The sequence below is a fragment of the Talpa occidentalis genome, unplaced genomic scaffold (assembly GCF_014898055.3).
Source record: "Talpa occidentalis isolate TD23 unplaced genomic scaffold, MPIMG_talOcc4v2.1 talOcc4.10, whole genome shotgun sequence".
NCBI classification, from domain to species: domain Eukaryota; kingdom Metazoa; phylum Chordata; class Mammalia; order Eulipotyphla; family Talpidae; genus Talpa; species Talpa occidentalis.
In genome coordinates, this window is record NW_023600993.1 from 38,757,480 (window position 1) to 38,785,409 (window position 27,930).

Consider the following 27,930-nt stretch of genomic DNA (forward strand, 5'->3'; position numbering starts at 1 on the left):
TTTATTACCTGGGTGAAGTGATGACATAATAAGTATCTGCAACTTTCTTTTTATAATATTTATTTTTATATTATCAGCACCTGTTGAAAATCATTTGGTGCTGATGGACTCTGTAATCTACAGAATGAGTGGGGCTTTCTCTCCTGGGGCCCTGATGGGCCCAGTATCTGATGTGCTGTCCTTCTGGCCAGTCCAATCACATGAGTCTAGTCTCTGCTAATGATAGGTATTCATTAACTAGATTTGTTTCACTGATTTCCATGTAAAACATTCCAAGGCAGCAGAGACAGGATCATGTAAACTTGCCAGCTCTGCTGTGTCAGATGGTTATGCTGATCTTAAAGGACGGGAAATCTCTTTAAGAAATCACTGTGGGAAAAGGTGGTGACCAGTGCAAAAAGGAGAGAAGGGAGGCACCTTTTGGATTGTCTGTTAGTGCTCAGACCAACAGGTTGAGCTCTCCTGGCTTTCTGAGATGAATGAGCAGAGCTTCCCTTGACGAAAACCTATTTAAGGGTTTCCTGTGTTCCTGCTCCACGCCCTATCACTTGGAGGTTGAAAGGTGCCCCCAGAGAACACATTTTATAGCTCACCAAAGAATACATATTTTTACATGCTACCCTCGTCAGTCACTTTGCATCTCATACTTTTACATTCACAATGCTTAAATATATTCCATAGCAAGCCTCTAAGTCAAATGCCTCCCTGTCCTGCTGCTAGGGCCATATTTGCAAACATTGAGCTGCTTGAGATTGACTTTTAGGCACAGAGTTTAGCCAAAGCAAGCTAATTCAATGAGTCATTGCAGATCAAGTATTTGGCCTCATGGGCACATAGTAGGTGTTTACTAAACACTGGCCCCGCAGTTACTAACAAGTCTAAATTAACTGAACTTATACCTTTGAAATTCAGCCTTCTAATTCTTAGAAGAAATATTTTTCTTGGTCTGATTTTTATCTAGTTGGGAAAAAGGCAGAAGCAGCAAAAGGCCCCAGACAAGTCCTGTCGTCCTGGGTCTATCGTGCAAGTCAAAGGCTCTTCGGGTACAAGGGCAAGAGGGGCTGCCCAGACTTTGTTTGTATTTCTTTGAGTTTCTTCTTGAGATAACCATATCTGCCTTTTGTCAAAGTTTCAAAGCAACCCTTCTGGGGAGCACAGAGATGCTAATGATAAGGTCTTGGGGTTACAGCCCACTGTTGAAGTGGCCTGGTGGTGATGTCATGGGGATTAAGGCATGTTATCTGTATTAAGAACAAATTCCCACCGCTGAGTGAGGCAGCATGCAGCCCAATCTTGGGCTGGGCACGATGCTCCAGGCTTATTTTAGAGCTGAATGAAAGCAGGCAATTATCATGTTCTTTAACTATAATCAGCAGAACAGGATACAGGTAGCCACAAAATGGAGTTATTTAAAACAGTAACAAAATCACTTCAAAAAGGGTAATAATCTGGAAGTCTCTCTTTCTGCAACATCTATTTAAAGCTGTCAAAGCGTGGAGAAAGCAGGGAAGGCTTGTTTTGTAGCCTCCTCGATGGCAGTTGATTCAGAAAAGCTTCCTTGTGAAATGGAAGGCAGGACCCCTGGCATGTGTGGCCCCAATACAGTTCAGTTTAGCCCCGCCATGTGGACTGGCGCCATTAAAAGTGATCCCAGGAGAATCCTGAGCTTCCTGTCATCTGTCCTCCAGGTTGATTACCATGGCAAGGGGCCAGCTGGTCCAGCCTGGTCAGGCGACCCCACAACAGCCACTCAACTTGATACTGGATGTTGGTTGTAAGACCTTATCTTGGGCAGCATTTCCTGTGACATTCCAGTAAGACACTGGGATGGGGCACAGGTCTGAAGTCTAAACCTTTCGTTGGACCTGTCAGCCTGCTACTGGAATGAAGGCACAGAGGGGTGGCTTCAACTTAGTCCCCATCTAATGGCTCTGTCACTGGTGAGGTGTGAACTGGGAGATTGTAACTAGGCTCGCTGAGACTGGGTTTGCCCATCTGTAAAATGGGCATGGTTTGGCCTCCCTTGTGGTGCAGTGGGTTAAGACACAGCACTATGAAGCTATCTGCGGCCACTGCAGCATGAGTTCGATCCCTGGCCAGGAAGCTACGCACATGGCACAGCAGACCTCTCCAATCTCGCCTGCTGCTCCCCTCAACAGTGTATTTCAGTAGATCCCCCTGTTCTTTTCCCTACTCTGTCTCTGGTGAATCCTCTCAACCCCATATCTCTGGCCTCCACCCAGCTCTTGTAGGAATAAATAAATAAATCTTTTTTTTTTAAATGGGGATGGTTAGCATCTCCTGTAAGGCATGCTGAGAACAACACCTGCTCTGTTGCTCAGTGGAGTCTAGCAGACACCATCTGCTGTACGTGGTCCTCAGTGAAGAAGCCCACAGCAAAAGGTCCTGCATCACCTCTCGGTAATCCCAACATTTCTGCTGAGCATGCCTGGCACTGCCACAAGTATACATTTTATTCTGCATCATAAGTCCCAATGAACCAGGAAACCAGGAATCCTGTCCACCCTACAGCCAACTGGATAAAGCCTGAGTCAATTCCCATAACTGTAAACATTCCCATTAATTAATAATGGCAGTGAAAACCATACTGATCAATTATAACAGAAGCTGCAGCCATGTCTTTTCTTAAATGCTTCCTCTGTGCCAGGAACTGTGCTAAAGACAACATATACATAATTTCATGTAATCCTCATGACCACGCTATAAGGTAGCCATTATTCTCACCATTTTATATTTCATAAATGAGGGAACAGAGGTAGCAAGAGGGTGAAAATAAATAAATAGATAGATAGATAAAGCATTGTAACATTGCAATAGGAGGCTCAGGTGTCACTGTGTCAAAGCTAGCATTTTAACCATTAAATCACATTTCTGTCATGTGTGCCTTTGTGTATAGTGTGTTTGTAAAAGTCCAAACTCTAACAGGCTGTGAACTTAGATCTCCTTCTGCCGTGAGGATTGTAACAAGGCTGATATGACATGTAGTATATTTCAGTAAACTTCCCCATGCCTGGTTATCTAAATCTCAGAACCTCTCTGTGAGTCATTTTATCATGAGAAATGAAGCCTCAGAAATCTGCTTATGATTCCATCTTGGATAAATGGCAGGGTCAGCCTTTAAAGCCACGCCACTCTGCACCCACATCTGCAAGAGAGCAGGTGTGTCCCTCAGCCACACTGCTGCTCACCCAGGCCCTAGACTGAGTTCCAAATCTGGAGACAGAGTTCAGCAGTAGGACAAGAATGGAGGCTCATGTAATTCCTGCCAAATACTAGAAAGTCCTTTCAGAGGTGCCTGTAGGTCCCTCAGATGAGGATGGAGACTGAGGCAGGGTGGGTCAGGGAGAGACTGGAGAGGCCTGCTGTGGTCGGCAATTGATTAGTAGCTGAGTTAGTGTCAGTGGTAAGCGCTCCTGTGAGAGTGTGTCCCTTAGCTTCCCAACTCAGCCACTTGGCTGGTTCACAGGCTTCATTTCTGCCTCAGGTGATACAGCTCCGGCTTGCATCAACTGTGAGCCCAGTGAACAGGAGAGAAGAAACTTTCTGATGAGGAAGAGCTTCAGGCATTTGCTGGGAGGTTGTGTGACCAGCAGTTTCTTCTGTGACCTTGTGCCAGGGATGCCCGTGTGGCGCAGTCAGGAGCTGGTCTCCATCTTGAGATGGTCACCTGTGGCCAGTTTCTACTTGCCTGTGGGTAGCTCTTTGTTAATCTGTGAGTGTGATGTTCCTAACTTGCCCAGAGGAAGAGCCTTCACATCACACTTGCCCTTGACCTCTTCCATTTCTGCTATGTCATCATCTATTTAAGATTCATGCAACCAGGCGATCATTCATGCACTTGACACTTTAAATCCAATGCTCCTCTGTGCTGAGTGCAGTGCAGGTGCTATGGGCAGCCGTGAGTCAGACCCCACACCAGTCCTGCCACAGGGAACTCTCATTCTAGTATTTATTTCCAGCACAGCATTACAAATGCTTCACATTTAGCAGTGTGTTTTCCTGTAAAAGAATTCTTTTTTAATTTTAACTATTATTATTTTTTTAATTTTATATGTTTTTACATCATTTTTCATTTTTTCACAATGTATGTACTTTTCATCTTGGTTATATTCCCCATACAATCCACCCCCGCCCCCCTTGTTTTGATCCTTGCAGCAACATGGATGGAGCTGGAAGGGATCATGCTCAGCGAAATAAGCCAGAAAGAAAAAGAAAAATACCGGATGGTCTCACTCATAGCAGGGATTTAGAAAACCTCAATAAGGGACCAGGAAAAAGACAAATTATAAAAAAGTAAAAACCAAAATCAACAAGCAACTGTAAAAGAGTTCTTGAGGGGAGAGTTCCTTTCAGTTATGTGGAAGTTCTGGTATTGCAGTGTTTACAGGTCATCTGGAAGCTGCTGTATAACTCAGCCTGGACTTCAAGTCACTCTCCCTGCGGTGTTAGGTATAATAGGAAGGGGAGCTTAGGGGAAGGATGGGATGTCTGCCTTCTTTGTGATAACTGGTTCACTCCATCTAAAAGCTGTTCAGATGCTACCAGAAACTGTCATTCTCCTTTACTTTGTAATTTGTTAACGGGGGATTTAAAATATCTGGAAAATTATAATATAAAACATCTTTGCAGCTGAGTCAAGGTCACCATTACGATGAGAGCTATACTTGTACTAGCAATGGAGAAAGCATTTCTTGTGTCATAAACTTCTGTTTTTAAAAGAACACAATCGTATAAAGTAAAAATCAAAATTAGGGCCTCACCTGATGGCGCAGCGGTTGAGCACTGGGCTGCGAAGCTGCCTGCAGCATCTGCAGCATTGGTTTGATCCCTAGCCTCTGGCAAGGGGCCCACATGGCGCGCAGACCTCTCCTGCCATGCCCACTGCTCTCCTCAGCAGTGTACTTCATCATCTGCCTGTTCTGTTCCCCGCTCTGGCTCTGGTGAATTCTCTCACCCTCCTGCGCTCCTGACTGTACCCAGTGCTTGTATAAATAAATAAATAAATAAATAAATAAATAAATAAATAAATAAATAAATAAATAGATAGATAGATAAATAAAATCTTTAAAAAAAATAAAAATCAACAAGCAACTCTAAACCAGACACACTATGAGAGGGGTGGGGAGGAGGGATTAGTGTCAAAATAAGGGGGGTGGGAATTGTATTGGGAATATAATCAAGATGAAAATGCATACATTGTGTAAAAATGAAAAATCATGTAAAAATATATAAAATAAAATTTTAAAAAATCAACAACACAATCACTACTATGGTGGTGACGGGTGGGATTACAACCAATGAGTCAGCTGGTTTCCACCAGGGTGGAAAAGTACCTGTCTTGCCTTGGTCAGGGCCTGCTTCCCAGAGCTTGAGAGAAACAGAGGATCCTGCTATTTCTGAACCCAAACTGGCTCTTCCCAATGCTCCAAGATCTTGGAGTCATGGCCCAAGTGAATTCCCTCCAAGGTCCAGTTCAGAACAGCACACCACCCCCTTTGGAGGGCCCTGGTCCATGCGGATGATCCTCGTCCAAACCAAAATGACTCTTTCATCATGCTCCTTGTTTGTCATCCCTGGTAGCTTATATTTGCTTGTGTTGGTCACTGCTGCACCAGATGATGGTGTTTGATAATTCACCTTGCTGTCCCACAGCATCTTTTGGTTCCTGTGTTCTTCCAGTTAGTGAAGCTCCTTTCCACTCTTTCCTATAGAATCACACTTTATGACTATCAAGCCATGTGCAGAGCCAACAAGGAGAGCAGTGACGGTGCCCGTGGCCTCCTGGACGTAAGTGCAGAGCAGTCACCCCTAAAACCCCTGATGTTTTTGTCTGTGTGTGAGCAGCTATTTCTTTGGAATAACCAAGTTTATCTTTGTAAAACAATGAACATTTAAAGGTATTTCCTGACTTTACTGGTTAAGAAAAACCACTTCCATTTAATCCCAAATGCAGTGGTTATATGAATGACAAACAGGTCTAAAATCTTTGATGGATCTGTGTAGCAGGCCCCTACTGATAAATAAAAAAGAGAAGTTGTCCTAATTTTCTCATTCTCATAGAAACAAGAATTTGGTTTTGTTCAACAGCTCATCCTGAGGATTTATAGCAGAGCTGTTAGCTTATGAACAGGTCCACGCTTTGATCATAGACACCCTGCCCTAATCATGCTGCTGCTGAGGTTCAGCTTCACTTCAGCTGAAGCTGTTTTAATTGATGATTTTACAATTGAAGATCAATCAATATAACTACTGTATCATTAGAAACTGGCTCAGACTGCCAGAACTGTTATAATGTACTCCCAATAAAATGATACAATTTGCAGTGTGCAAGATATAGAAGCTTGGTTACCAATAACCTAAAACCACAGGAAAAGCAGACATAGTTTTGAGATATATATATGATGCCAAACTGTGTCAAGTACATATACACACCTAGATATATAAAACCCTGACATGTTATCATTTTGTAAATACCAAAAATTAACTTAAAAGTAATCTGAAACACAAGATTTAAGAGCCATTTGATTTTAAAGACTACACTCTTTTTCATTTGCAGATGTAAGATCTTGCAAGAGGATTATTTAAAAATCAAACATTTAGCATGGTTCTCCTACCTGAAGGGGCAAGAAATGATTTGGAGCTGGGAAATTTTTGATAGGCAGCTAAGAACTAAGAGTTGGACATATTAAAAAGTATAACTTAATAGTGTGAATCAACATGTCTTTCCAAACAAAACTTCCCTAACTGTAGCATGAATATTTCCAGACTTAAAATGTTCCCAAGTTACTTTTTCACCATTAGGCCTGAAAGCTCAATAGCTTTACCCTCCTGACTGATATTGTGCATTTAATATTTTTAATCCTTTATTTACAAAATCCCTTTGTCTACCCGTAAATTCAGCCCATATCTGGCCTATAGTGCTTGAGTGCCCTTCCCCCATCTCAGCTGAGCTGCCCTGGGCCTCCCTCCCTCTACCTCCAAAACCTCCCCATCCCTTTGTTCATTCTCTACTCCCTTCTGTCCACTCTGCCAAAGGTGCCTGAAATGTCATCAGAATGTCTGATCCCAGCAGGCCAGAAGACACAGCAGAATGTCTCCTCGTGGGGCTGCCTGGGTCTTTTTGAAAGAAAGATGATTATTTTTCAAGCCCTAAGAAATACAGTGGCACAACCACAGGCCTAAGAGGCTGCATTTAGTTTTAGGAAATAGTTAATAGATCACAGACTTATCTCACCCTAGTCCTGAGGTTCCTGTGATTCAGGGGATGATGTTGATACACTCAGTCAAATCAGATTGTCCAGGCTGCGACAATCTGGGTGGGCTGAGAGTAACCCAGTAGGTATTTTTGGTTGCAGTTGTCTCTTCATTTCCTTACTGACTTGAAAAAGTGATGTTTCAACAATGGTTAGGAGTATATAAATTGGTTCTTGTTTTATTTAAAATTGGCTAACTCCCCTCCCTGTTCCTAGTTCTAGCCTTTATCAAAATGTTCAAAGTTTGGATCATACCACTATGGCATTTCAGTTCTACTGATACCTAAACACAACCACGGGGTTCAGAGATTTCTCTGGCCCTGCCATCTGGGGCTACAGCTTTGCCAGTGTCATTGCCTGTCTCCCAAGTCCTCCCAGCACTTGCATATCTGGCATACCTAGGTACAAAGAACCGACTGAGGGGGAGACGTGGTATTTTCCAGAATTCAGGAAATTGAATTATCCACATAGGAAATATCACAGAGTAAACAATCCAACTGCTTTTTTTAATTAAAATATTCTGAAATAAAGATTAGGCTGTCAATGCCTTCTTTTATAGAGTGAAGGGGATTTTCTGCAAGGATAAAATCACATGTTTATATGGTTATCATTTTTTTCAAGTCCAAATATGTAAGTGTGAGAAAAGGCAGCTTAAATTTAACATAATTCATGGGCGGCATTAAAATCAAGTGTATGCAATTTTTGCTTGTTTCAATGAATGACATACAGTGATGGAGAACAGGGAATCACCTTTCTGAGAGGCAGCCTCTGAATTACCATTGGAAATTAGTTATGCGATCCCAGGCCCTCAGCATTAGGCTGCAAAATATTAGCCCCTAGAGGGTAAAGGTTTAAGCATCGTTTGCTGAACTTCCTTTTTCCTCCCAGAGATAACCCCTGTATTAGATCATGTTTATTTTACTTGTAAATCACATCTCACTACAGGGGAGTTCAAAGTTTTAAAATGTTAGTTTTGGGATACAGTATCCAACCATTTTCTTATTTTAGTTAGAGCCTCACTGGTTTTTAACCTGATATTAATCTCCCCAGAAGAATAACATTGTCTTTATGTAAAGCCTTAAGTTAAACTACAAATTTTGTGTGTGATCATAGTTTTTAATGAACTGAATTCTTCTTTTCAGCCTTATAATGCTTTCCTTGCTGCAGTAAAATGGATAATGACAGAACTTGTATTGTAAGTACAATTTGCTACATTAAAAAAAAAAAAAGATCATTGCTTTTCTTTTTGCACTATAGAGTAAATTGGGGGACTGTGCTTCATGTATTTAGTAACCATTAGATTCATAATGATAACTGCTAGATCCAATGTGATAACCTCATTGGACATTTCAGAACATTGGACATTGACCCCAAAGTGATCTTTTATTAAGTTATTCCTGGTTCCTGCTTATTCCCTTATGTCATTGTTTAGCAGACTAACAGCTTGCAATACACAAACCAAATTTATTTATTGTGGTTACTGTTAAATTTAACATAGATGTCTGGCTGTTTTTAATGCAGCCTGGGTGGGCTGTGGTCAAAAGAACAAATTGCCAGGGCTGTCCACTATGCTACTTAGGATGTCTTGGCATGTGCAGGGCTGGGGGTCTGTGCAGGCATGGGCCAGGGGCCGGGGCTTTTCTTAGGTGTGATTTAATTGTTTATCCTGTCAAATTACGGTCCTGTTCAGAAGGTTCTGGATGCATCAGACTTGAAATGACACAAAGATGAAAGACTTGCCTTCCAGATGAGATACTGGACACTTTACAGAAACACTATGTTACACAAAAGGGAGGGGGGATTCCCTGGATGAGCATGTAAACCAGATTGTCTAAACTTCACTGAACTGTTTCATTCTTATTTTCCTCATTCAGCCTCCAATGCTGTGGGTTTAAGGCAAATTTCTTGCCAATTTGATGAATAGGCATTGTCTTCTTTATTGTTTTCATGGAGCCTATTGATTTAACAAAATTACAAATCCAAGTGAGTGGGAAATAATTTCTACACATGCATAAGAGACAGGAAATGCAATACCAACTAATAGGGAGATTTTTACTGAGAGTGAGCTACTGGAGATGGTAGCCATGGGTCTACAGAAGAAATGACCAATCTGTCTCTGTTCATTTGGAGAGAATTTATATTACTTTTGTGTTTTTTACTGGCAGTTGAAAAATTTGGTTTTTTGAAGTTGCATCATTTCATAAAGTTTTATCCCATCTGTTGCTACCTATATGTAGACACTCGTGTGCACACATATACACATGATTGAATGAGTTTGTGCTATAGTATAAATTTTGAAGTTACTGAGGACCATAGCCTAGGAAGAGAACATTCTATTCATATTTCTGAAACAAAGCAGTTAGAATCAAATAGAGGTTGACTGTTTACTATGGACTCAAACTATAACTTTTGTCTAGGTAAACCTGATTTCAAGGCTTGGCTGGCACTGATGATAAATTAGTCTTTCACAGTAAGATAAAACTCAGTGAAAATTAAATGGTAACTGAACCAGCCATGCCGATATCTCCATGTAGTGCTATTATTCTTTCAAATGAGGTGAATGATGCTAAAAACAAATTGTTGCTATTCTGTGCAGAGTGTGAATGACCAAGTAACTGGGCTTTCCCATCACCTGTTTAGGTTCCTGGTGGAATTTAACCTGTGCAGTTGGTGGCACTCAGATATGACAGCTAAAGGTAAGCAACAACTGGATTCTAGTTCTTAGCTCAGAGTGATAAACCCTGGGTTCACTGGCTGCTTTTCATCAGGGATGTGCTCACGTAAAACTACCTGGGACAAAATGATGATTTTCAGCTCGGTCAGCAAAAGGCATTCTTTTTATTATGTGCAGCGCTGTTCAGGCTGACAGAAATTTCACAGACTTCAGTCAGCCCACGTTGAATGTGCACTGTGGCCTGATTCCTTAGCAAAGGCTTCAAGGTCATACATCACACAGGTGGGTTCTTCCACAAGTTTGTGGGAAGTGCAGAATCTAAGGGAGGGAGACACATTGGCTTTCTCCAAGTGAATGAAAGTATAACCATTCTGATAGCTTGCAGTCACCTTCAGGAAACATAAATCTGATCATATAACTTTCCCACTCAAAAGCCTTCCAGAACTTCAGCAGTAATTAGTAGAATCTCTTAGAGGCATGAGTTGTGAAGTTAGATCAATTTAGGTTTGAGTCTTTCCTCTGATGTTAGCTTTTGGCAAGTTAGTTGATCCCTTCAAGGCTCAATTTCGCTATAATAAGCAAAAATAGGGAAAAATAAGTAACATTTATCTCCCATCATTTGTGTGTCTATTTAATGACAAGATAAATGATGTGATATGCTAAACTAAGTGACTAGGACATAGTTGTCCTCAAAAAATGGTAGCTGTAATTAATTCACGATAGTGGTGGCAGCAATGTTGACCATGACAATGGTGAATAGTGACATCCCCATGCTCTAAAAAGCCAGTGCTGCTAAATGAGACCCGTCTCGCAGGAGATGCCCCCATCTGCTTAGTCACTTGCTGTTTCTCAGATACACTCAGCTCTTTCTTTCCTTTGTGCATTCATTCGTGTTTGTTTTCTTACCCGGGATACCAAGGACTAGGAGACTGCTCCCATTTTTAAAATCATCTGTTTTTAAAAAAGAGGTACATTAGTAATATCAGCAGTTCCCCACTGCTGGCTATATTTCAGACTGATGTCCACCCTCCCTTTCTCTAAGATCCCAGTCAGTGAGGATCCTTCCATTTTCCCAGGAAGAATTAACATCTTCTCGCTTCTGTCCCATTCAGCTCACACATTGTCCCAGAACTGTTATTAACACAGTTGGTTTCACACTAAGCTAGAATTTCTTGATGCTAGCTGTCTTAATTATTGTTAATCCTTAGAACCTCACTGGTGCTCAGCACATAGTAGGTGTTCAATCTTTGTTACTAAATTACCCTAACAATCTTTCATTTGCCAGTTGTGACAATTACAGTCTTGTCATAGCTTTGTGATGTACAAGCAGGCCCATTTTGCCTGCATTCAGGAAATCGGGAGTTTTTTGCTAGAGTCTGAGAAATAACAAGGAAGCAGATTCCTGCACAGGTAAACGTCTGCCTGGCTGCCAGCTCTGGTAACAGTGAGCCTGCATGTGCTCAGAGTTGGCTTATCTGGGGAAGCTGAGATCCCCATGGGCCGGGCCCCAAGTGCTATGCTCTCACCCATGCACTTACTATCCTCGTGACCCTCAGGGTGGGGTACCAGCTTTGAATGAAAAAGTGAGTGCCCATAATCCCTAGAAATACAGGACTTAAGGAAAAAATGCTGAAATAGAAACAAAGGTTTCTATGACAGAACGATCATCACCAACGAATTTATGATTGAAATACTGCTAACTCTTTAAAGGATGAATAAGGGCCTCCCTGCTGGCACAGGGTGTTAAGCACAGCACTATCAAGCTATCCACAGCCACTGCAGCATGAGTTTGATCCCTGGCCAGTCAGTGAGCTACCGGTATGACGCAGCAGACTTGTATCTCGTCCACTGCTCCCCTCAGCAGTGTATTTCGGTCAGTCTGCCTGTTCTGTTCCCCACTCTGTCTCTGGTGAATCCTCTCACCTCCCAGACCTCTGGCCTGTACCCCAGCTCTTGTATGCATAAATAAATAAGTCTTAAAAAATTAAAAAAATAAAGGATGAATAATAGTGAGGGTGGAAAATGAATTTCAGCCCATTCCTAGAAAAGTTTTCAACAAGATTCTGTTTTGAAGAATTGCAAATCAATATAAAAATGTTCATGAAATTAGGTAAAAAACAAAAAATAATAATATACAAAACTCTTTATACCCCTAAAAAGCATCTAATTGTGCGGGAGGGTGTAGAGTTAAATAGGATCAGAGATTGAATAAGCAGAGACCAAAATACACTTCAAGCAGAGAAGATTATCATGTACTCCAAAGACAATATCACCTATGACATGAACCTGTTTTTGCTTAAAGCTACACATGATTTGAAAAAGAGAGCCAAGAAGGAAACTACTCGATCACTGCTTATTTTCAATTCACTTTTCTTGTTTGACTGACTTTTCCACAATCTTGATGTCTGGAGTGAAAAAGGTTACTGATAGGAAGAGAGAGAAGGAAGCTGGAAGATCAGATAGAGGCCAAGAGAATGACCTGCCACTTGAGTGGCTGCTCTCCCTACAGCACCTGCTTCCAGGGACAAAACTATTTATACCCCAAAGCTGATCAGGCTGGTGGCCGTTTCACCTAGAGATTACGTGCCCAGGCTTGGAGTCATGCAGCTATTCCTCACTACTTTCTAGCCTCTCTGGGCTTTGTTTGGTTTCCTCCATTGTCAGCAGAGATGACAACAGGCTACGGTGGCTGTGAGAGCGGATGGAACCGTGTGTGCGAAGCCCCTGTGCAGGTCTGCCACAGAGTGAGTGCTCCACACAGCATGGGTGGTGCTCACCTTTTGGGTGGTGGTGGGTTTGATTTTGGTTTTTTGGCTAAGACACCTGGCTCTGGGGCTCAGAGCTGAAGGCAGCAGGCTGATTGTCTCTACTTCCGGGCATTCCTCTTGACTCCTGTGTGTCTGCTCACCCCTGATTGAGGGGCTTGGATGGTGAATATGGGGATGCCCACCCCCTTCTGTGTGCCACCCTCCATCTCCAGGGTCCCATACTCACCTTGGCTGTCTTTTCTTCCCTAGGACCTGCCACCATAGACAGGCCCTTTCAGATTTGACAACCGGTTTTGGAGTTTCTATTGAGTACCAGTCATTTTGATTTTTGCTTAAACCAGTGGTTGCCAAGCTCAGGGTCATTGTAGTTACCAGCTAGGGTGAAGGCAGTGTCTGGAGCCATATTTGGTGGTCACAACCAGGGATTATATCACTATGACATCTATTGGGTGGAGGGCAGGGAATCTGCTGGACATCCTGCAGCTCCCAGCTGCTCACAACACAGACTTCTCTGACTCCATATGTCAAATTGCCACTATGGGCAAACTGGTGTGGCTGGAAGGCTGTAGGGCTGGGGATGATGACTAAAGAAGGACACAATCTTTGTACTCGTAACAGTTACAGGAAGTTGGGAAGTTCCCCATTCTAGATTTTCATATCCTCTTTATCCTGCTGTCCACTCTACCAGCACCAATAGTGGGCAACATTTGCGCTAAGAGAAGAATGTAATGCTTCAGTTCTGTGTTCTGTCTTAGGTAACTTCGCAAAAATGATCCTTAATAGATACAAACCATGTCTCTCCATTGCCACACTGAGGGCTCCGCACCACCTACAGGAAGGCTTGTCAAGTAATTGCATCCTGGACATGTGATATGCAATTATATGGTGCTTTTATATTTCCAGCATCACTAGATTGGCAGTGGATTATCTTATTATCCCTAAAACTTAGCTGAGTGCTGGAGACTCCTGGAATGTGGAACTAAACCTCTCTGAGCCACCTCAGAGAGCCAATAGAAAATGGACTCAGACCTAAACCAAACCCGCCGCCTGAGCTGATAATGGCGAGATGCCCTCACCTTCTAAGCTTCCCTCTGCTCTGGCCAGCTGCTGTACACGTCTTGTCTGTGTCAGGCCTACCTCCTTCTGCTAGGCAGGGCTGTGGCTTCTTCTATTTTATAGATGAAGAAACTGAATCAAATGGGGTGAATGAGCTCCCCCACCAGAGCTGCTATCATCTGGAATTTGTGGTTAAATGTATATGTAAATTTTAAACCCCGTAAGGGAGAGAAGAATTTCAAGTACCATGACAATATTGACTTGCAAGCTTTCTCTGTTCTAAATTTACCATTCCCCCACTCGATAAAGATGCTGCACGGAGACATACATCTTTGCTTAGCTAAAAATGGAATCCATAATTACACTGTTTATCTGCTTCATTTCCTTAATGAAGGGGACTGTGGAAGCCCATTTCTGCTTGATTATCACAAAGGTATCATTTGGGCGAAGTTGCACAAAGAGAATGGAGCTTGTTGGCACCCAGTTATGAATGGGGGTGCATTCACAAGGACAAAAGAAGAAGAAAGCTTTTCAAATGACAACTCTATTCATTCTCAATTGTCTGCACATAATTACTGTGAACCCAAGTCCGTTATTCTCATCAGGGACATTGGTTGCTAAGTAAAAATTAAAGAAATCCAATTGTGTGGATGCTTCTTTGGGTGCTTCGTTGTGAGTGAATGATAGGTCAGGGTGACTTCTGCTGGAGATACACAGCATCACGGAGGTGGGGACAGAGCAGTGCGATGGCAAAGAATGGGGGCTCCTGGATGTGACCACCCAGGCAGGTGAAGCAGTGTGACTTTGGCAAGCATTTTTATTTCTCTGAGCTTTTGTGTCTTCATTTGTAAAACAGGAGAGAAGCAGGCCCTGCTTGCTGCCTGGTGGTAAGGATTTTCATCTCCCCAAGGAGACTGGCATGCTGTTTGGTATGCAGTTAGCACCTAGATCGGATTAGTAGGCAGGTGCTGATGGTGGTTTTGCCCGTTAAGTAATGATCTTTGTGCTGAGTCTCTGTCGGACTACAGACAGGCTGTGTCTGCTTTCTGAACCCCAGTTTTCCCTTCTGGAAAAAGAGGAATCAGCCTAGTTGAATGTCCAGATTCTTGTGTATCTACACCTGTGTAAGAAATGGAGTTTTGAGGGGCCTCCCTGCTGGCACAAGGGCTTAAGCACAGCACTATCAAGCTATCCACAGCCACTGCAGCATGAGTTTGATCCCTGGCCAGTCAGTGAGCTACCGGCATGACGCAGCAGACCTCTCCTATCTCATCCACTGCTCCCCTCAGCAGTGTATTTCAGTACATCTGCTTGTTCTGCTCCTCACTCTGTCTCTGGTGAATCCTCTCACCCACCCCCCCAACTCTGGCGTACACCCCGGTTATTATATGCATAAATAAATAAATCTTTAAAAAAAAAGACATGGAGTTATGAATGAGATAGAACAATACCAGTAGGCCACTGACAGTCTAGTTCCTCATGGGAATTTTCATGTACTGTTTTCTGTAGAACTCCAGAAAAAGAAAGCTCTTCATGATTAAACCACCTTATTTAGATTAAATGTGGCCATGACTTTATAAGATAATTCATGTGTTTCCCAAAAGCACATCAAGCAAATTCCAGCCAATCTGGAGTTGTGCTGCAAATACACTCAATGGTTTATCACCACAGCAGTGGGGGTGCCCTAAAATCGTCAAAAGGAGAAGAATTTCATCTGCAGAAATTATCAGAGCCGAATAAGTCTTGCCATGGAGAGTGTTGGATTTATTCCTTCAACTGGGCCCAGACAATTACAATTAGAGATGGAGCAATTATCAGGCTTATTTAAATCACGTGTGCTACCTATCTCAGCCTGCCTCAAAGACCTTTCTTCCTCTCTTTCATTGGCCACGCTTCACAGAGCAGTTAAATATATATGTGCTGGAGCCAGATGGCCCAAGTTCAAGTTTTGGCTCTGCCACATAGTCCCTGGATGAATTTGGGCAATTTATTCAGTCATCTCCTCCATTCATTCAACTGCAATAAAGATAACTATTGTCCCTACCTCATAGCTTATTTTTTTTATTTTGTCATTTTTTACTGTTAAATAAATTAATACATGTAAAGCAGAACAGCATCTGGCACATAGTCATTTCTTTAAAAATTCAGCTGTCACCATCGTTAGGTTAGTATATGACCTCTGCATGTTTTTTTGCCATATCCACTTATAGTCTATGGTCTTGTTTACTTAACCTTTCATTTTATGACTCACTTTCTGAAATTTAAATCATTTAAATATAAAAAGAAGCCTCCTAAATTGAAAGTATCATTTGCCACATAGAGAAATCAATTGTAAAAATAAGAACCATAAAAATAAAGTGTCACCAAATTGTAACCAGATACTGTGAACTTTATGCTTGGCTTCCTATTGTGAAAAAGAGAAGAATAAATGAAAATAAAAGAAAGATGTCAAAAATTCCCTACCATCCAAAAAAAAAAAAAAAAAAGTTTGTTCCTGATGATCCTGATGAGATCACAGGCATTGAAAAATAATTGGGAAGAGAATTGTCCCTACCAAGTGCTTCTCTGTGCTGTTACTGTGCAGTCCGGGCCACCTAATCCACCTTTCCTGCCACCTAAAGGCAGGTAATTTGTTGTTAGGGACCAAGACTCTTGCTTGCCTGTGTTGGTTTTATTTGCCTGAAAAAAAACCATCCAGGAGGAGCATTCATCTATTCAGCGAGCATATCGCCACTTTCTGTGAGGTACCAGAGAGCACAGGGGGACAGGCAGTGTTCAGGACCTAGTCCTTTGGGAGGGTAGAAACTCCCAGCTCTAAGCTATCACTGGAGTCAGCAGTCAGGGGGGGCAACAATCTGTTTGTTTCTAATCAAAAAGGCAGAGAGAGTCTGAAGATGCAGAGAAATAGCAGAAGCAATAGAAGCTGTAGTGTCGAAAGCACAAACAGAAATGGCACTCGCAACGTGCCAGCAGCATCCACGCACTCATTCATCCGTCCCTCAAACAACCCTATAAAGTTAATATTGTTATTCCCATTTTGCAGAGGAGGATACTGCCACCGGGAGCTGAGGGATTAACACCATACAAGATGTCACATAGCAGTGGCAGGATTCACACCCCCCAGAGTTTGTGCCTTTACTTACTTTGCAATTAGCCCAACTGCTGGCAAGACTGTGGTAACAGTGACTAGCAGCCAGCACTGCACAAAGGCCCTCTGTGTGTGCACATGCAAGCGTGTGAATGTCTGTGTGCGTTTGCAACACTCTGTTAAGATCTCTGCTTGCGTTAGTCCATCCTCAACACAACCCTGTGAGTTAGTATAGGTATCTCCCCTTAACATCAGTGGCCAGTTCCAGAAATCACATTTTCTGCATAAAAAAGCTGATTCAGAGTCTACTTCTTTTAAGAAAAACTACAATGTGCTATGAATTCCCAATCAATTTCTTCAAAATCATTAATGTATAATGAAAAGCTATAGGTAGAGATGGCAATCATGGTAGGCTATAAACGCTTATATAACCACCAACATTATCTGGTGGTTACCAAACAGTGGTTTTTGCATTCAGTAACCAGGTAATGGTTCACTTAATGGCCACAAGCTCCCACATGGACATTCCTCACAGTTGCCCCTGTGGCTGACATCCAACCGATTTTACTTGGAATGGAACTTGAAGCATTGTGCACACATCTTTCCTTAAATTCCTATTGAGTTTTGGAGTTGTAAATATGAGCTCTATAGTAACTTATACACTGCATAGTACATATATATGATGTGTGTAAATATATATAAATACATGCATATATACATGTATATGTTTGTATTTCTATATAAACAGCCAAAAACTTTGTACAAAATTGGGATATTGTAAGCTAATAAGCATTTTATTGGGAAAATATTAACGAATGGACTTCCTGCCAAGAACACTTGTACTAGGATCTCCATTTTACAGATGAGAATACTGAGGGCTGGCTAAAAGCAATGGAGCATGGATTTGTACTCCCAAATTTCCTGTCATCATTTTAACAACATGATGGCTTCTTCAGAATGCTTACATTTGTGTTGTTACTATTAGCTGGTATTTACTTATCACTCTTTATGTTCTAGGTTCTGTACTAAATATGAAACATGTACCATTTCGTTTTCTTCTCTTACATCATCCTCTCACGGAAGAATGGTTTTTCCCCCAATTTACACACTGAAAAAATTGAGATTTAGAAGGTTTTGAAATTTGCCCATTGGTCGTAGCTTGCTTCTGTTATTTCATCAACCACTAAGCCTTTCCCAGATGCCCACTATGTGTGCAAGTACATGCCAGAGCTCTTCTGTGCTCTGTTGCTGGACAAGGAATTCCATAGTAGGATTAGGTTCATGGCTGTGGCTCAAAGATATTACATATTTTACTGTTCCATATTTCAATTTTCTTTCTGTAATAAAACCATGCAATTGTATCGTGACCTTTGTCTCACCCTAAATAATATGGTGTAACTTACATTTTATACATTTATTCAGCTATACTTATGTGTTGTTGCTAAATTCAAGTAAGTCTGAGGTCAGAGACCCAGTGACTGATGTAGTCCCAGAAAGTGAGTTCTTGCGATGCATAAATGATAGCGGATCAAGCCAACACAACTGCGTGAGGAATTATAGCTTATAGAGTTGCTTGGCAGATGAAATCACTTGACTAATTAGAAAATAATGCTTTATGCTGTGCCTAGAAAAATCACAGAGCAGCAGGAGCGGAACTGCGTTCGGCATTACTGTGGACTGCCAGTCACAATAAAGCCTGTCTTGTGTTCTTTATCTCTCTCTTTCTCTCTCTCTTTTTTTTCCTTATTCCAACAGCCCAGAAATTGAAACAGACCCTGGAGCCTTGTGATACTGAGTATCCAGCATTTGTCTCTGAGCGCACCATCAAGGAAACCTCAGGGAACATTGCTTGTGAAGACTGCTCCAAGTAAGCCCCCTGGCCCTCTGCTCAGTGCAGGACGCCCCATGTCCGCGCCACTGTAGGCACACACTTACACCAGAGTGCAAACATGGCTGTCCTCTGGTGTGGGGAGTACGTCCATCAGCTTGGAAGGAAAATCACTTGGTTTTGCTAGAGAGATCATTTAGAATCTGGGAAGTATTCAGAATGCATGAGAATGAAGCCTAAAATATAGGAGATTTTTAGTCCAGTTTGTTGATGTTTGGAAAATCCTGATTGATGTTTTCCCAACTGGCAGTTGGCAAGTTCAGTTATCTGTCCAAGGAAAGTCATTATGTGACTTGACTGAAGGCACCAAATCTTTAGGTTTCCCGAAATCGGGTGTAATGGAAGGAAGTGAATTTCAGTGGTTCAGTATGCATTTCCCTGATTACTAATGAGGTTGGGGCTCTTGTAACAATTTTTTTTTTTCATTATTTGGGGCTCCTGGCCTCTTTATTCCAGCTGGGCTACTCTATCCTGGGAGGTGGATCTCTCCTCGCTGATTTGGGTATTTTTTCCAGTATGATTTCTTTGTCGTTATATGCTTCGTTTATGCGTCATCCTGTTCTTGCTCTATCTCTTCACTTTTTGTTGATGTTGCTAGATGCATAGACATTTTCTTCGTTTTAGGTTAAATATGGCCTAATTCCTTCTTCCTCTTTTTTTTTTTTTTTTTGGATGATTTGTGCATTTTGTGCTTGTTTAAGAAATTTGCCTCTGCATAATGTTACAATGATATACTCAGGTCCTTTTACTGCAAGCCCTTTAAAGTGTGGCCTTTGAGATTTAGGACTTTAGTCCTCTGGAAACCATTTGTGTGAGTGGCATAAGGTAGATCTAACTTGGTCCTTTTACACATAGTTGGCCTGTTAACCAGCACTTTTTTTGGATTAGATTTATTTGAGTTTATAGAATTTAGATTTATTTTGACACTTGTGGGCTGAGATCCCATCTGTATGCAGATGTTTCCAGGTATTATGATTTTTCAATACCTAGGTCAACACCATGTCTCTTTAATTGTTATAGCTTTGTGATATGACTTGATATTTAAGAAAATAAATATCCTTTCTTTCACTCTTCTAAGTCATCTTGGCTATGCTTGCCTCTTTACTCTCTCATATTAATCTTGGAATCAGTGTATTAAATTCCATGATTTGTGCTAGGGTTTTCGCTAACATTGCATCTTTTATGATATGGGAACATCTCATTTATTAATGAAGTGTATCCCTTTATTTATATGATTGTCAATACAGTTGTACAATTTTACATTACATTTATACCCAGAAAGCGTAAAGTTTTTCTTATTATCAGAAATGGCATATATTTTAAACTGTATTTTCTAATTGGTAATTGCTTGTACATCCCTATTTCTGTATATGGAATGTCTTCTATACAATACTAAATGCTCCAGCAGATCCAATAATGTGTGGGCATTTTTCTGTACTTCTTTTATACATAATATCATTTATGAAAATTTTACTTTCTGATCTCTGTACTTAGCTATTATTTAATTGTACTAGAAGCTGAAGCTGAATAGAAGCTGTGAGAATAGATAACTATGTCTTCTTCTGAATGTTAGCAAATTTCTTCTGATAACCCCATATTAAATGTGATGTTTGCTATAGAGTTTTTAAATTATAGTAAAGTATAAATAACATCCAATTTACCTTTGTAACTGTTTTTATTGTAAGTGCGCAATTCAAAGGCAGGTATATTAACAATACTATGCAAACAACTATTATTCATTTCCCAGAATTACTGTAGGTTTTGGTAGTTAACATTTATTAGGTTGAGGAAAACCTTTTCAAGAGTGTGTGTTGGTATTGTTTGAAACTTGCATGGATTTTGAATAGTATCAAAAATTCTTTTCTCCGTCCATTATCAACATGATTTAAATGTATTGATATGTTGAGAATGTTGATATAAAAACAATCATAAATCATGAAATATATATACTAAAAATATCTCATACTAGTTGGATAGTCTAATGTGAAAATACACTTGCTTTCCCAGGACAAACCTTCATTGTTATGATGACAAAAAGCAAAAAACAAAAGCCATAGTGCTAGATTCTTCACTCATATTGTGTCAGGCATCTGCGTCTGTACTCAACAAGCAGAGTGGGCTGAACTTCCCTTTTCTCATACTGTCATTTGGCTTTGCTCTTGAGGTCATTGTATAGTCACAAATTTACTTGGATAGTTTTCCCTCTTTGTCTACTATCTTTAGTATTTTGTATGATATTGAACGATCTGTTTCTTATAGGTTTGTTAAAATATACCCATACAACTCTTAGTGACTGATGGGATGTTGCTTGTTGATTTCATTTATTTATTTATTGCTTTTTGTGTGAGTAATTCTCCAACTACTGAATTAGTTTCTTTAGTGGCTAGGTATCTCTTTGGAATTTGTTCTTTTTTGGGAAATGATCTTGATGATTATATATTTTTAGAACATTTCAGCTCCCTTCTCATGTTTATTGCATGCATTTGTTAATAGTATGCTCCTTTGATTAAAAATGCTACCATTCTTGTGATTTTGCTTTATATCAATCTCTCTATTGCTCCCTCCCTTCTCTTCTTCCTTTATATCAATCTCTCTATTGCTCCCTCCCTTCTCTTCTTCCTTCCTCCTCTTCTCCCCTCTTCTCTCCTCTTAACTCCCCTCTCTCCTCTTACCCTTCCCGCCCTCTCTTCCTTCCTTACCAGCTGAGATAATTTTCTTTCCAAAGGACAATGATTTAGCTTGTCTGATTCTCATTTGTTTTTTTTGTTTTTCCTATTTCACTTTTGTTTTGGTTTGTTTTTTTAAGGATTTACTTATTTATACATACAAGAATCGGGGTACAGGCCAGAGGTGCAGGGGGTGAGAGGATTCACCAGAGACAGAGTGGGGAACAGAACAGGCAGACTGACTGAAATATACTGCTGAGGGGAGCAGGAAAGGTCTGCTGCGCCATGTGGGTAGCTCCCTGGCCGGGGATCCAACTCGTGCTGCAGTGGCTGCCTGTGGACAGCTTCATAGTGCTGCGACTTAACCCCTTGCGCCACCAGGGAGGCCCTGTTTTGGCCTATTACCTGCATTGTTAGCTTTCTTCTATTTTGTGTTTGGTTCTTAACTCTTCATTTATCTGTGTAAAATTTCTCTGTACATTCCAGTTTATCTCCATAAATTTATTACATGGAAATTACACTGTTATACAAATTACAATTGTCTATGTTTCACCATTTTTTATCTTTGAATTTTTAAATAGCATTTTAAGATTTCCTAATATATGTATTTGCTACGTTTTTATTATTAATGTCTAATTAAATGAACTTGTGGTATCTATAACACATGTTTTTTAGTATGTGTGGAGACTTGCTTTTTATTCTAGTACTTATCCATGTTTCTGAAAGCAAGTTTCATTCTTTAATAGCTGATTATAAGGATTAATATATATCCATTGCATCAAGAGTGTTAATTATGTTTCAAACTTTCCTTATTGGGGAGTCTATGTTAGATGTCAATTAACATTTTAATGGGCTTGGGTTTTCAACTACCTCATGTATTTCAATTCATTTTGCTTTCTATCATTTCAAGGAATATTACCATGGACATCCCTGTTCAAGACTGGTATAGCTTCCTGATAAGTCATTCCTTAATGACTATGTAACAACTTTCTTTACAAGGAAATTTTATGTGTATCTTATTTACTAATAGTATAGTCAGTAGTTCTTTGGTAATGTTTCCTAGAGATATTTTACCCATTGTCTCTACTTTCTGCTTTTTTCTTTTATGTCATTTTGCATTACGATTTTGTCTTGGAATATATCCGGACTTGAAATTTCTTTTCAAATTTTATTGTGCTTACAATAAGTTTAGATATATTTCTGCCATCACTTTCATGCTTTTTAATCCCCATACTTTTTCCTTGCTCTTTTTTGCCATCTATTGCATTTATTGAGTTTCTATATTCCTTCTAGCCCTTCTATCATGTTTTAATTGGCCAGGATCTCTTCCCTCTTCCAAAACAAAAAAGCTCAGAACTCTTTAATGTGGCTCACTTCCCATTTGTTCACGGTATATTTTCTAACCTCTTACTTGTACTGTGTTTTTAACCCACCAAATATTTTATTATTGTCCATTGCTGCCTATAGGAAATGCCATGTTTACCAATTTGTTGAGTCACCATTGCTTATTTAAAAAAATGCCTTTTTTAAAAAGTACTTCAAAATATTCTTCAAAAATCATCTGGAATTCGTAGATCCTGTCATTCCTGTCCAAACACCATATTAAATGTGGACTCTGCAATGCTAATTTAATTCCATAGTGCCAGAAATGAAGTATTTTTAAAATATTATTCTGTCTGACTTTTAGCTTTGCATGTTTGTAGTCAGATTATTCCCCCCTCAGATGATTTTTGAAGTATTTACTTTCCATCTTTAATGCTCTGCAGTTTCTCTATGTCTAGATTGAAATTATTTCTATGTATTTATGTACTTAACTCTGGCTAACCTCCTTATACTTATTTGAGAGTTTGCTAATTTCCTTTGGATTGTGTCTAATGTGCTGCTTAAAGAATTAATGGGATTTTTAATATGATTCTCTTTCTTCTTATTTTATTTTCTTTTTGAGAAAATTCTTAGTCTTTTATGTAGCATCTTATTCTTAGATCTTATATATTAATTATCTGGGCCTTTAAAGATTGGTGTAGTAGTTTGAATTTTAATTCTCTGTTAATTGTGTGTCTAGTTTCTTTCATGGTAAATTATTTGTTCATGTGTTTTGTCACTTCTGACTGTGGACTGATCTTTCTATTAATTATTATTTTTGTAGGAGCAGAATACAGCTTGAGGTTCTCTTCACAACACATTGATGCTTGGGCTTTTATCATGCATTCTATTGGTGCTGAATGCCCATATGAGGGTTTTTTTTTGTATTTAGGAGTTTTTGCATTAAATAATTATAGTGAACATTTGTCCTAGCAATATGAAGTTTATACTTAAGGTTTTATTTCTTATTCAAATATTGTTTTTCCTGTTCAGGACCTCAGATGGCACCAGATTATCAGTTTTTTCCAATTAGCTTTAGATGTACAAGTTGACTTTCAGTATCTTTCCTTATAAGACACTTATATTTAATTATATATATATATATCTACTTTTTTATCCAGCATCTCTAGGTGTTTAGAAAAGAATGATTTCCGTGTTTTCTCAATTGCCCATGTTATAGTTAACTATAACTTTCTAGAGCTAGCACAAGAGAGTATTGAAATATAGTAACTAGACAATGTCAACATGCCATAGTTAATGACAGGATTAGAGTAAATGTTACACAGGAGCACAGAAGGGAGGCTTAGGATGGTGAAGATAAGACTCCTGGAAGAAATAATACCTACTGTGAGACTACCAGGATACACAGGACTCAGCAGGTAAGAAAGTACCCAGCAGAGGGAAGAGCGTTATGGAGGCAAGTAAAAATGGTTTGTTCAACAAATTGTTAGATGTTCAGGGAAGCTGGAAATCAGAATTGGGAGTGAGGAGAGGTAGGAGAGGAGAAAAAGCTTGAGTAAGGTCCAAATTGTGTTATCTCTTTGATCCTGTAGAAGACAGTAACATTAAGTCCTCAGGTAATGTCATCAAGAGGTTGCTGAAACTGACTTTAAGCAAAGTGGCATATAATGAAACCAGTTTGACCACAGGAGAATCGACTACGGCAGGTAGTTGAACAAAAAATCAATTCATGACTGTTATTTTCTAGTCCAAATCTTTGTGAGACTTTGTTATAAAATTATGATGTGATCTCATATTACAATAAAAAAGACACATCAAAATAATCTCGTTGGATGTTTTTGAAGGAGCCCTTTTATGCTTATCTTTTACGTATTTAATTTTCTCTGCCCTATTCCATTTTATGAAATAAAATTTATTAGAACATATATCTGAGTATTTATCAAAGTATTTGTGAATTTAACTTTTTGCATTTTGTATGAGTTTTGTGTTCTTTGAATGCATTAAGGAAGAAACTAATGTTATTTGACTTTTATCACATCTCCTTTTTGATGGTCAGTAGATTTTTCGATATGATGGTCAATACATTTTGTGGCAACCAGAAAATTGAATCTGCACATCTGCTTTACCTCTAAGTTGTTTCTAAATTTGTCAAAATTTTTCTAGAAAGAATGGCATTCCATGGGACTAGTTCTCAAAGACAGTTACTAATTTTTGACCAGCTTTGTAGGTAACTTTAGGTCAGGGGCAGTGACATTCAAAAATAACACATTTCTACAGCATTTGGCCATGAGTGAGTAGGAAACTGAGTTTGGTGAAAATTATAGTATTTCTGAAATTATGCACTAAGATCTTTTTCAAAGAAAAACATCTCGCCTCCCACAATGGAACATACACAACTGTGTCCATTACAAACCATTCTCAAGGCAGCGATTAGTTTCTTCCACAAGCAATGACAAACCATAGAGCAACAAGCCCAAAGAACTATGTGCTTCCCACGGGAATGTGCCTTGTGCTGCAGTAGGTTGCTGGATCCTCATTGATAGTCTCCTTTCTCAGAAGAAACCTGATAACCTTGGTGCCTCAACATTTTTTTGCTAGTGATCAGGAAACTACGTCAGGTGGTTCTAGCTATAGAGTGAAAGTCATTTTGGTCACTACGATCTTTGAAGACTAGCTGCTCCCAACACTCCATTTCTGTGTCCTAGTTCCAGAATCACTTGATGGTTTTATATGGAAAATACATCAAGAGGTGACTCAATTGCTCTAAATAGAAACCTTCATATTGGCAACTCTCAAAGTGGACATTTATCTGTCCATATCATAGACAGATATAGTATAGCAGAAGGACAGTATAAAATGTTTAAAAAAGGATTTTCAAAAATATAGGGTTTATTAAGAATTCAGGAGCCTAAAAGAAAATACGAATTTACATAAGAATGTCATTAGGGTTGGTGGTTTGGCTGCTTTAACCAATAATTTTCGTCATTCAATATCCCACTGATTATTAAATTAATCTGTTATTTAGACAGCAATCGAAAACAACTGTGCCCATATTTTCTGGGCTTTTGTGACTGTCAACAAGTTTAACAAAATTGGATTCTAAAGAGAATATAATATTTTACTATTTTCCAATACGTTCTTCCCTTCTTGATAGCCCTTCAGTGTTTGCCGAGAAAGGGATCCACAAAGGCTTCCATGGAAATAAAAGTCAATTGTGAAGTTAAATACTTATAGTCAGGAGAAATAATGAAACAAAAATAAATTAAACATGTGTCACATTCATGATGCCAGAGCTCTAAAAACCTTGTCCCATTTCAATGCTGGCAAGATATTAATTTCTAAGGCAATGTAGATATTTTTTTGTTGTTGTTTTCTTATGTCCTTTTTTTGTTTTTTTTTGTTTGGTATTATCACTCATCACTTTTCATAAAAATTATACTGCCATCACTTTTACTTTGGGATATGAACACAAGCTTTGCTCTTCTTCCTGGAAGCCCCCAAAGCTATGGCTACACTTTTCTTCTCTCATCACTTCTTCCCATGAGCCTTTCATTTGTCCACTAAACTGCAAGAAAGTAATTGGTCTCGAAGCTGTGTTGAAATGTTTCGTGGGCTACAGTTCAGAGAACCAGAGTTCAGGGATTCCATTTTCCTACAAACTACTCCAATTTCCTGTTGAGGTCTCACTCTGGGTGGGATAGTACCGCAAGTCTTCAGACTGTCTCAGAGAAAGCCCTGCAGGTGTCCTCACCAAGAGGGCTTTCTGGAAATGCCCTGTAAAATGGACCCATTGTACAGAAGGGACAAGGAGACATCCTGGAGTAAAGGCTAGACTTGGATTGCTACCTGGACTTCTACACTTACTAGTACAAAGATTTTAACTCAGTTGTATAAATGTTCTGGGTTTCCCACAAGGGACATCATATCTGTCTCATGGCATCTGTATATGGGTTTAAAAAAAACTCTAGCTCCCATACCCAGCACAGTTACCAGCACAGAGGAAATGCTTCAGAAATGGGAGATGTTTTCATGAAGCACAATCCCCAAACCCACCTATGCTGACAGGGAGGTAGAACTCCAGTCGGTCCCTCTTCTGGATTTCTTAGCTCAGGAGGTAAAACAAATAGTTTCAAGTCAGGAAAAGTAGTTGGTGAGGTTTTTTGCTCCAGCGGGATTGTCCTAGATAAAGTAGATCTTGGAGTTTTGCCCCTTCCTGGATCTTCTTGAGCTTATGTTTCATAAAAAAAATTGGAATTCTGAATTCTCAGATCACACATACTCAGTAGTGATCAGATACTTAGTCACACAAATTAGATGCAGACTTTGCCAGTGGGAGTACAGTACTGTCATGAATAAAATAATTGATAGGTGTTAAAATGTAGTAGATTTTAACCACTGAATTTGAGAGAATACACTAATTTGTTGGAATATCTTTGTATGTCCTGCTCTATAGAATCTTGCCAAACTACCGTATTCTATCTTGTTTAAAACATGTAATAAATGGGATTTAATTTCCCATGAAATACTCATTGGCCAAGTGGGTTTAGTTCACTTCCAAGCAAGTCAACTTTCTGCTCTATGGTGAGATTAACACCTAGGATCAGATTCTTCACTTTGAAGATTAAGGGTCATGTAGTTTCCTTTCCCTTCAAGTTTACCTTGGTGTAATTTACCCACTTACATCAGTGCTGTTTTGGCTGTCCATGTCCAGAGCTGTGGATCACCCAAGACAAATATTGATAGTTCCTGCCTGTTTGAATGTTGATGTCACCCCCATGTAGCAGTAGAGCAAACAGCTTCCTCCTCCCTGTCTGTTCTTGCTTCCTATTCTGCATCACAGAAGGCGGTGGGAACAACTTTGGGATCCCAAAAATGATTTCTTTCCATGACAGAAGATTTAAAGTATGACTCCATTGAATACATGTTTTTCAATCATTTGTCTTACAGCATTGAGATATGCCGCTCATTCAGCCTATTCTCTTTTTATATTATGGATATAAAATGAACCCATGTAGCTTTTACAATGCACAGCCTATAGCTGGATGTTTGTGGTTGCTAAAAAACACGTTGGCTTTAAACTTTTCAAAAGGGGCAGATGGAGGAGGGCATAAATGCTTATCTTGGGAGTTTATTTTGAATTGTTGAAATAGTGCCAGAAGATGAAATTTGTGGTCCAGAGGCATTAGAATAATC

The 27,930-nt window shown here is 39.8% G+C and overlaps 1 protein-coding gene across 1 annotated transcript in view; it reads left to right on the forward strand.

Annotated features, from left to right (window-relative positions):
• CACNA2D3 (calcium voltage-gated channel auxiliary subunit alpha2delta 3) overlaps positions 1 to 27,930 on the forward strand; it is an 807,400-nt gene that overhangs the window by 743,871 nt on the left and 35,599 nt on the right. Inside the window, 4 exon segments of the mRNA XM_054694676.1 lie at positions 5,733 to 5,808; positions 8,417 to 8,469; positions 9,915 to 9,970; positions 18,616 to 18,727. Of these exon segments, the coding sequence (XP_054550651.1) occupies positions 5,733 to 5,808; positions 8,417 to 8,469; positions 9,915 to 9,970; positions 18,616 to 18,727 (297 nt within the window).